Here is an 11,499-nt window from a genome sequence, read left to right as displayed (position 1 = left end):
TCCAGAATTTTTGCCAGGGGTTGTAGTAGTGCTGGGAATACTGGGACTAGCAGTGCTGGGAATACTGGAACTTGTAGTGCTGGGCCTAGTAGTGTTGGAACTAGTAGTGCTGGGATTAGTAGTGCTGGGAATAATGGGACAAGTAGTGCTGGGACTAGTAGTGCAGAAGATTCTGAAATTAGTAGTGCTAGGACTAGTAGTGCTGGGAATACTGGGACTAGTAGTGCGGGAGATGCCGGGACTAGTAGTGCGGGAGATGCCGGGACTAGTAGTGCGGGAGATGCTGGGCCTAATAGTGCCAGCACTGTTCTACCCTCCCAGCACATGGCCTGTAGACCCTCTCTCTGAGTCTCCGGGGGTCTTCTGTCTGGGGGTCTTGGAGAGACAGCTGAGCTCCAGTACTGGGGGGATTTCCGGCCTCATCGCCCTCCCTCTCCTACAGCCGCCATGCTAGTGACGTATGGTGGTGACGTCACATGTCCCTGCACGGCACTGGTTATCGAGAGCAGCGAGCAGACGGCGCCTGTGGATGACTTCAGTGAGTAGACGGCGCCGGTGGATGACGTCAGCGAGGCCGCCTGCAGCAGGAGCGGGATCCCGTCACTCGTTGTCGCCTGTGTGTGAGCGAGGAGTCCGGCGCCGTCCCCGGCCCTCCGGCCTCAGGTAAGCGGGATGTGAGCAGCCGGAGGCGGCGTGCTGTGTGCCGGCCCGTACACGGCGCTCCTGTTATGGCCGCTGCCACAGTCCGGGGCTCTTCTTGCTGGAGACCCCTCATCTTGTCCTCCTCAGCTGTTCTCAGCCTCAGCAATGCCCCCCCCCCCCCCTGATATTAATGACCTGCCCGGTGTCGAGGTCCCCCCTGGTATTAATGACCTGCCCGGTGTCGGGGGGGGCCCCCTGGTATTAATGACCTGCCCGGTGTCTGGGGTCCTCCTCGGTATTAATGACCTGCCCAGTGTCTGGGGTCCCCCCTGGTATTAATGACCTGCCCAGTGATTGGGGTCCTCCTCGGTATTAATGACCTGCCCGGTGTCGGGGGGCCCCTGGTATTAATGACCTGCCCGGTGTCTGGGGTCCTCCTTGGTATTAATGACCTGCCCGGTGTCGGGGGGCCCCTGGTATTAATGACCTGCCCGGTGTCTGGGGTCCTCCTTGGTATTAATGACCTGCCCGGTGTCTGGGGTACCCCCCTGGTATTAATGACCTGCCCGGTGTCTGGGGTACCCCCCTGGTATTAATGACCTGCCCGGTGTCTGGGGTACCCCCCTGGTATTAATGACCTGCCCAGTGTCGGGGGGGGGGCCCTGGTATTAATGACCTGCCCGGTGTCTGGGGTACCCCCTGGTATTAATGACCTGCCCGGTGTCGGGGGGGCCCCTGGTATTAATGACCTGCCCGGTGTCGGGGGGGCCCCCGGTATTAATGACCTGCCCAGTGTCTGGGGTCCTCCTCGGTATTAATGACCTGCCCGGTGTCTGGGGTACCCCCCCCGGTATTAATGACCTGCCCAGTGTCGGGGGGGGGCCCTGGTATTAATGACCTGCCCGGTGTCTGGGGTACCCCCTGGTATTAATGACCTGCCCGGTGTCGGGGGGGCCCCTGGTATTAATGACCTGCCCGGTGTCGGGGGGGGCCCCCGGTATTAATGACCTGCCCAGTGTCTGGGGTCCTCCTCGGTATTAATGACCTGCCCGGTCTTTTACCTTTTTTTTTTTTACACCATTTTAGAGCAAAAAAGTGTCGCGATCCGTTAAAACGTCACAATCGACCTCTAACATTTAAGCAAAAAATTCCTGCCATTCAAAAAAATAAAAAATAATAATAATAATCACTCAGAGGGGAGGATGAAACATTTGCACAAAAACTTGGTGACTTTTTAAAAAGTTGCAAATAATCAACCACAAATGGTGAACCGAGAAAAACACAATGGACTTCAGAATAGACGCAGCTTAAAGAAGAGTTTGGTGCAATAAACCTTGGGCGCGGGGTAGTGCGATGATATATCAGCCCCTGTGGGTGATGAATGTAGGATGTATACCCCTGACACTCAGCGTGCCGCCTCCCCTGCTCACGCGCTGATTGTGCTGCACATACGGGTGCCGGGCTCCTTACAGTTCATCACCACTGGCTGGATTGGCAGATGAGCCGCCACACTTCCACTACACATGTATACACCCAGGTGCTAATATCGGGGCTGTGACCCCCTGTCTGGCCCTGTCCCCCCTCCCCGCTGTTCTCCTCACCACAGGGCCTTGGTGCGTCTGGGGTTTTGCTGCTTCCTTGGATTCGTTTCCCACAGGGATCAATTATCTCACAATAGAAATTCCTGTTTTTTGCTTGATCGGTGCAGTGGCGGCCGGATCTCTGGATGTTCTAATCCATCACGGCATAGAAAATACTGCAAACAAGTCCTCTCGTTACAGCGACACCCCACCTTACACTTCTATGTCCTGTTCACAGGATCAGTGCGGCTATTACCTATCGGCAGAGACCCCCGTATGTCTGTGCATCCGCTACAATCGTTGTATTTCTTTAGCTCACCGTATTCAGCTCCAGTCATGGCCAATAGTGTTGGCACCCTTGAATTTGTTCCATAAAATGAAGTATTTCCCCCAGACAATTATCACAATTCCACACGTTTTGTTATACACAGGTTTATTTCCTTTATGTGTATCAGAACAACACACAAAAATACAGAGCAAAAAAGGCAAATTGGACATAATTCACACACAACCTCAAAATTGGGCCAGACACAATTGTTGGCACCATCCACTTAACATTTGGTTGCTGCCTTTGTAATAAATACCTGCAGTCAGTCGCTTCCTATAACCATCCGCTTCTTCCTCCTCAGCTGGAATCTTAGACGACTCTTACAATCTGCTCCAGGTCTCATATGTGAAGGCGTCTTCTCCCAACAGTAATTGTAAGATCTCTCCACAGGTGATCAATGGGATTTAGATCCGTACTCCTTGCTGCCACTTCAGAACTCTCCAGCACTTTGTTTCCATCCATTTATGGGAACTTCTTGAAATATATTTGGGGTCATTGTCCTGCTGGAAGACCCATGACCTAGGACACAAACCCAGCTTTCTGACTGGGCACTACACTGCCACCCAAAATCCTTTGGTAATCTTCAGATTTCATGATGCCTTGTACACAGTCAAGTTATCTAGTGCCAGAGGCAGCAAAACAACCACAAAACATATTTTCCTCCACCATATCTGACTGTAGGTATTGTGTTCTTTTCTTTGTAGGCCTCATTCCATTTTCTGTAAACTGTAGAATGATGTGCTTTACCAAAAAGCTCTATTTTGGTCTCATCTTTCCACAAGACGCTTTCCCAGAAGGATTTTGGCTTACTAACGTCACGTACATTTTGGCAAACTGCTGTCTAGCTTTCTCTGTGTCAGCAGTGGGGTCCCCCTGGGTCTCCTGCCATAACGTTTGATTTCATTCACAAGTGGACGGATAGTTCGTGCTGACACTGATGCTCCCTGAACCTGCAGGACAGCTTGAATTTCCTTGGACCTTGATTGGGGCTTATCCACCATCCGGACCAGCCGACGTTACAACCTTTCATCAATTTTTCTCTCCCGTACACGTCCAGGGAGATTAGCTACAGTCCCATGGGTTATAAACTTCTTGATTATGTTGTGCACCGTGGACAAAGGAACATCAAGATCTCTGGAGATGGACTTGTAACCTTGAGATTGTTGTAATTTTTGAACATTTTTGGTTCTCAAGTCCTCAGACAGTTCTCTTCTCCTCTTTCTGTTCTCCATTCTTAGTGTGGCACACACAGATACAATGCAAAGATTGAGTCAATTTCTCCCCTTTTATCTGGTTTCAGGTGTGATTTTCCTATTTCCCACCCCTGTTACTTGCCACAGGTGAGTGTGAACGAGCATCACATGCTTGAAACCAAGTTGTTTACCCCCAATTTTGGAAAGGTTCCAACAGTTTTGTCCGGCTCATTTTTGGGGTTTTGTATGAAATTCTGTCCAACTTTTCTCTCTCTGTATTTTTGTGGTGTTCCAGTACAGACAAAGGAATTAAACCTGTGTAGAACAAAACATGTGATTGCTATAATATTGTGAGAGAAATACTTCATTTTCTTGAATTTCAAGAGTGCAAACACTTTTGGCCATGACTGGTTGCAGACAACAAGTAAACCCTGTGCAGTCACTTCTTACTCTTTTATGTCCGTTACGATCGGGGAGAAGGAAGGTTTTAGAGGGATGTTTCCTAGGATGGGCCTTCAGTATCAGGTCGGTGCTGACTGGCTGTAGGGGGCGCAGTGCTAGTGTTGCAGCCTCTTCAATATCGACCTTGCGCCGTCTGCCGTGAATGGAAGCATTGAGGACATAATACTTCTCACAGCTGAGGGTTTGCTACAGCTGTCACGGCCTGGACAATCCTCTGTGATAGAAGCCGCACAAACCTTTTTCCTTTCCCTGATACTTTTTATGACCAACTACTTTTCAGCTTCATATAACCAGGAATTGTTCTATTCACTGACAGCAAGCAGATATTTTGTTAATGGTGACTTAAATGTAATAATACAATGTCTGAGACGTTTCCGGATCCTGGACGCTGCTTTCCTCTATTTTATGGTTCCCTTTTTTTTTTTTCCTTCAGGTACATTGGATAAATGGCCTCCCCGGATAGTCCTGAACGGGACCCGCTGTCTCCTGAAGAAATCTTACCTGAGCTGACAGATGAAGAGGAAGACGATGACGGGGATCAGTCTTCAGACCATGAACTGGACCGAGAGGAGGAGGATGAGGATGAGGACGGCCACAGGGACCCGATGGAAGATACGAGCCCTCTCAATGACTTGTCTGAACCTTTCTCAGGCTCCGGAGAATACTCTTCCCCTTTCTCAAACAATAAGAATTCGCCAAAGTCTTTCCCGGAGGAGGATAAAGCCATGTCTGGGTCCAACTCTGAGCTTCTCCAAGATTCCCCTGATTCCCCTCCAATGGAAAAAGGCAGCATAGACATTACAGAAAGGAACCAAGATGGCCCAGAAGATCCCGAGAGCCATCCCTCGAGGTCCCCTCTCCCCTCCGACGACGAGGATCACTTGAGTGAGACCAAGTCTCTGGGCTCCGAGAGCGAACACATCCGAGACGGTCCGCATTCTCAGGACGATCACGACCACAAAGGAGGCAACGACCTTCACGATGAGGCTTCTTCTGTGACACGAGAACTGGATGAGCACGAACTGGACTATGACGAGGAGGTCCCAGAAGAGCCGACCGGACCCAACCAGGAAGACGACCAAGAGAAACTTGTGGCTGATGATGAAGAAGAGAAAGAGAAAGAAGGATCTCCGCTCGACGAGAAGGATGAGAGTCAGAAGGGTGAGGAGCAGAAGGACAAGAAGAAGAAGGAGGAGGACGACGGAGAGATCGATGAAGGGGAGATTGATGTGAGTGTCTTGGGGGTTACACCTCACATATTTCTTGATTTTTTTTTCCAGAGCCCAGTTATTTCCATCTCTGCCATTCGTGCTGGGAACGTGCCGGGCCTTAGAAGGTCGGGGCGCGGATTACTAAAGAGTTACAACAACGTTGCACCCCAACCTGTTATTTCCATAGCCCTGATCACTTCTGGCCAGTGCAAAAGTGGCTGAATGGCTGAGGTGAGAATATCCCGTTAGGTACTGGTGGGAAACTTTAAGGAACACTCCATGTAAGGGGCCCTTCACACATACTGATTTTTCCTATACTGCAAAAACCAGTACCGATGTTGTCCGTGTGCGTCACATACTGGAATAGAGTGCAGAATAGGAATGACAGATGTTTAGGTGTTAAAGATGTGCAAAGATAGAGATAGATATGGGGTAAATAGATGTCCGTGAGATGTACTTTACTTTAGATGTATTAAGCTAATGAATGAAATAGGAGAATGATATGGGATCCCCCTTATTTTTGATAACCTGCCAAGGTAAAGCAGACAGCTGTTTCCTGATATTATCAGGCTGGGAAGGTCCCTTGTTATTGGGCCCTTTCCAGCTTAAAAATACCAGCCCAAAGCAACCCTAGAAGTGAAGCATCACAAGAGATGCTCCAATTCTCACGCTTTGCCCAGCTCTTCCCAAATGCCCTGTTGCGGTTGCAATCATCAGGGTAATGGTTGATGAGAGCTGTGATTTGTCAAAAAACACACCTGCCATTAAGCCCTGCTGTTAGTAATGAAAAGATGTCTATCAGATACCCCCAATACTAACCCAGTAATCCCCCAAAAAAACACACACACACACACAAAAAATACTTTTATTTGAATAAAGACTTCCCCCACACCATGCCTCGTTCACCAATTAAAAAAAAAAAAAAAAAAATCCCATGCATGTCCACGGTAATCCAACGAATCTGATGTAGTTCAGAAATGTATCCCGGAAAAACGTAAGAGAAATAAACACGAGACTGTCCCTTGTTCACCATTTTATTAGATTAACCATGGACCTTCCCAGCCTGATATCCGCTTTCGACTGTCTGCTTTACTTTGGCTGGTTATCAAAAATGGAGGGGAGCCCATGTCGTTTTTTGTTTTTTTTCATTTATTTATTAGGTTAATACAAGTACAGTAAATTACACACGCACAACACTAATTATATATCCTGGACATCTGTCTATCTATCCTATATCTATCTAGAAAAAGAAAAAAAGAAGCAGCACCAGCGAGCAGGAAAAAGTTAACATTTGTGCAAATCTTCCAGGCAATTACTAATCCTCCAGATAGCTAAAAAAAAACAAAAAGCAGCACTCCATTTAAAGAAATAGAAACATTGTGGTTTAATAGCTCATTGGGCTAAGCAACCTTTGCTGTTTCTAAAGCTTCTCAAGTCTGTCTGTCATCTGTCTGTCATCTGTCTGTCATCTGTCTGTCATCTGTCTGTCATCTGTCTGTCATCTGTCTGTCATCTGTCTGTCATCTGTCTGTCATCTGTCTGTCATCTGTCTGTCATCTGTCTGTCATCTGTCTGTCATCTGTCTGTCATCTGTCTGTCATCTGTCTGTCATCTGTCTGTCATCTGTCTGTCATCTGTCTGTCATCTGTCTGTCAATCGGTGCATCTCAATAAATTAGAATATCACCAAAAAGTTAATTTATTTCAGTTCTTCAATGCAAAAAGTGAAACTCCTATATTATATAGTCATTATACACAGAGGGATCTATTATATAGAGTCATTACACGCAGAGGGATCTATTATATAGAGTCATTACACGCAGAGGGATCTATTATATAGAGTCATTGCACACAGAGGGATCTATTATATAGAGTCATTACACACAGAGGGATCTATTATATAGTCATTACACGCAGAGGGATCTATTATATAGAGTCATTACACACAGAGGGATCTATTATATAGAGTCATTACACACAGAGGGATCTATTATATAGAGTCATTACACACAGAGAGATCTATTATATAGAGTCATTACACACAGAGGGATCTATTATATAGAGTCATTACACACAGAGGGATCTATTATATAGAGTCATTACACACAGAGGGATCTATTATATAGAGTCATTACACACAGAGGGATCTATTATATAGAGTCATTACACACAGAGGGATCTATTATATAGAGTCATTACACACAGAGGGATCTATTATATAGAGTCATTACACGCAGAGGGATCTATTATATAGAGTCATTACACGCGGAGGGATCTATTATATAGAGTCATTACACGCGGAGGGATCTATTCTATAGAGTCATTACACGCGGAGGGATCTATTCTATAGAGTCATTACACGCGGAGGGATCTATTCTATAGAGTCATTACACGCGGAGGGATCTATTCTATAGAGTCATTACACGCGGAGGGATCTATTTCAGTGTATATTTCTGTTAATGTTGATAATTATGGCTTACAGCCAATGAAGACACTAAAGTCATTATCTCAGTAAATTAGAATACTTTATAGCCACAGCTTGAAAAAAGGTTTTAAAATGTGAAATGTCTGTTCAGTAAATGCCTCAATACTTGGTCGCGGCTCCTTGTGCATCAATTACTGCATCAATGCGGCAATGTGGCATGGAGGCGATCAGCCTGTGGCATGGAGGGATCAGCCTGTGGCATGGAGGGGATCAGCCTGTGGCATGGAGGGGATCAGCCTGTGGCATGGAGGGGATCAGCCTGTGGCATGGAGGGGATCAGCCTGTGGCATGGAGGGGATCAGCCTGTGGCATGGAGGGGATCAGCCTGTGGCATGGAGGCGATCAGCCTGTGGCATGGAGGCGATCAGCCTGTGGCATGGAGGCGATCAGCCTGTGGCATGGAGGCGATCAGCCTGTGGCATGGAGGCGATCAGCCTGTGGCTGCTGAGGGGTTATGGAAGCCCAGATGGCTTTGATAGCAGCCTTCAGCTCGTCTGCATTGTGGGGTCTGGGGTCTCTCATCTTCCTCTTGACAATACCCCATAGATTCTCTATAATAGATCCTCTATGGGGTTAAGGTCAGGCGAGTTTGCTGACAATCAAGCACAGTGATACTGTTGTGTAAACCAGGTATTGGTACTTTTGGCCGTGTGGACAGGGGCCAAGTCCTGCTGGAGAATGACATTTCCATCTCCATAAAGCTTGTCGGCAGAGGGAAGCATGAAGTGCTGTAAAATGTCCTGGTAGACGGCGGCGCTGACTTTGGTGTTGATAAAACACAGTGGACCTCCACCAGCAGATGACATGGCCCCCAAACCATCACTGATTGTGGAGACTTCACACTAGACCTCCAGCAGCTTGGATTGTGGCCTCTCCACTCTTCCTCCAGACTCTGGGACCTTGTGGAGTGTGTCAGTGACTGCCTTCTGGACATCTGTCACGTCAGCAGTCTTCCCCATGATTGTGGAGCCTACTGAAACAGACTAGGGGTCCTTTTTAATGCTTAGGAAGCAATTGCAGGTGTTTTTTGTTAATTATTCTAATTTACTGAGATAATGTCTTCTGTTTTCTCATTGGCTGTAAGCCATAATCCTCAACATTAACAGAAATATACACATGAAATAGATCCCTCTGTGTGGAATGACTTTATATAATAGATCCCTCTGTGTGGAATGACTCTATATAATAGATCCCTCTGTGTGTAATGACTTTATATAATAGATCCCTCTGTGTGTAATGACTCTATATAATAGATCCCTCTGCGTGTAATGACTCTGTATAATAGATCCCTTTGTGTGTAATGACTCTATAATAGATCCCTCTGCGTGTAATGACTCTGTATAATAGATCCCTCTGTGTGTAATGACTCTATAGAATAGATCACTCTGTGTGTAATGACTCTATAATAGATCCCTCTGCGTGTAATGACTCTGTATAATAGATCCCTCTGTGTGTAATGACTCTATAGAATAGATCACTCTGTGTGTAATGACTCTATAATAGATCCCTCTGCGTGTAATGACTCTGTATAATAGATCCCTCTGTGTGTAATGACTCTATAGAATAGATCCCTCTGCGTGTAATGACTCTGTATAATAGATCACTCTGTGTGTAATGACTCTATAGAATAGATCCCTCTGCGTGTAATGACTCTGTATAATAGATCCTTCTGTGTGTAATGACTATATAATAGATCCCTCTGCGTGTAATGACTCTGTATAATAGATCCCTCTGTGTGTAATGACTCTATATAATAGATCACTCTGTGTGTAATGACTCTATATAATAGATCACTCTGTGTGTAATGACTCTATATAATAGATCCTTCTGCGTGTAATGACTCTATATAATAGATCCCTCTGCGTGTAATGACTATATAATAGATCCCTCTGCGTGTAATGACTCTATATAATAGATCCCTCTGCGTGTAATGACTCTATATAATAGATCCCTCTGCGTGTAATGACTCTATAGAATAGATCCCTCTGCGTGTAATGACTCTATAGAATAGATCCCTCTGCGTGTAATGACTCTATATAATAGATCCCTCTGCGTGTAATGACTCTATATAATAGATCCCTCTGCGTGTAATGACTCTATATAATAGATCTCTCTGCGTGTAATGACTCTGTATAATAGATCCCTCTGCGTGTAATGACTCTATATAATAGATCGCTCTGCGTGTAATGACTCTGTATAATAGATCCCTCTGCGTGTAATGACTATATAATAGATCCCTCTGTGTGTAATGACTATATAATAGATCCCTCTGTGTGTAATGACTCTATATAATAGATCCCTCTGCGTGTAATGACTCTATATAATAGATCCCTCTGCGTGTAATGACTCTATATAATAGATCCCTCTGCGTGTAATGACTCTATATAATAAATCCCTCTGCGTGTAATGACTCTATATAATAGATCCCTCTGCGTGTAATGACTCTATATAATAAATCCCTCTGCGTGTAATGACTCTATATAATAGATCCCTCTGCGTGTAATGACTCTATATAATAAATCCCTCTGCGTGTAATGACTCTATATAATAGATCCCTCTGTGTGTAATGACTCTATATAATAGATCCCTCTGTGTGTAATGACTCTATATAATAGATCCCTCTGTGTGTAATGACTCTATATAATAGATCCCTCTGTGTGTAATGACTCTATATAATAGATCCCTCTGCGTGTAATGACTCTATATAATAGATCCCTCTGCGTGTAATGACTCTATATAATAGATCCCTCTGCGTGTAATGACTCTATATAATAGATCCCTCTGTCTGTAATGACTCTATATAATAGATCCCTCTGCGTGTAATGACTCTATATAATAGATCCCTCTGCGTGTAATGACTCTATATAATAGATCCCTCTGTGTGTAATGACTCTATATAATAGATCCCTCTGTGTGTAATGACTCTATATAATAGATCCCTCTGTCTGTAATGACTCTATATAATAGATCCCTCTGTGTGTAATGACTCTATATAATAGATCCCTCTGTCTGTAATGACTCTATATAATAGATCCCTCTGTCTGTAATGACTCTATATAATAGATCCCTCTGTCTGTAATGACTCTATATAATAGATCCCTCTGTCTGTAATGACTCTATATAATAGATCCCTCTGTCTGTAATGACTCTATATAATAGATCCCTCTGTCTGTAATGACTCTATATAATAGATCCCTCTGTGTGTAATGACTCTATATAATAGATCCCTCTGTGTGTAATGACTCTATATAATAGATCCCTCTGCGTGTAATGACTCTATATAATAGATCCCTCTGCGTGTAATGACTCTATATAATAGATCCCTCTGCGTGTAATGACTCTATATAATAGATCCCTCTGTGTGTAATGACTCTATATAATAGATCCCTCTGTGTGTAATGACTCTATATAATAGATCCCTCTGTGTGTAATGACTCTATATAATAGATCCCTCTGTGTGTAATGACTCTATATAATAGATCCCTCTGTGTGTAATGACTCTATATAATAGATCCCTCTGTGTGTAATGACTCTATATAATAGATCCCTCTGTGTGTAATGACTCTATATAATAGATCCCTCTGTGTGTAATGACTCTA

The 11,499-nt window shown here is 44.9% G+C and overlaps 1 protein-coding gene across 1 annotated transcript in view; it reads left to right on the top strand.

The window, feature by feature from the left end:
• Positions 1–475: 475 nt before the first annotated feature.
• The window catches only part of ZC3H18 (zinc finger CCCH-type containing 18), an 80,607-nt gene continuing 69,583 nt past the window's right edge, over positions 476–11,499 (top strand). Inside the window, exons 1-2 of the mRNA XM_073659712.1 lie at positions 476–663; positions 4,639–5,434. Coding sequence (XP_073515813.1) covers positions 4,652–5,434 — 783 coding nt within the window. The 5' untranslated portion in view covers positions 476–663; positions 4,639–4,651. The remainder of the gene's footprint in view (positions 664–4,638; positions 5,435–11,499) is intronic.

This window comes from Phyllobates terribilis, unplaced genomic scaffold, assembly GCF_046119375.1.
Source record: "Phyllobates terribilis strain yellow unplaced genomic scaffold, ASM4611937v1 Scaffold_14__1_contigs__length_39327217, whole genome shotgun sequence".
NCBI lineage: Eukaryota > Metazoa > Chordata > Amphibia > Anura > Dendrobatidae > Phyllobates > Phyllobates terribilis.
This window is presented reverse-complemented; position numbering and strand designations above follow the sequence as displayed.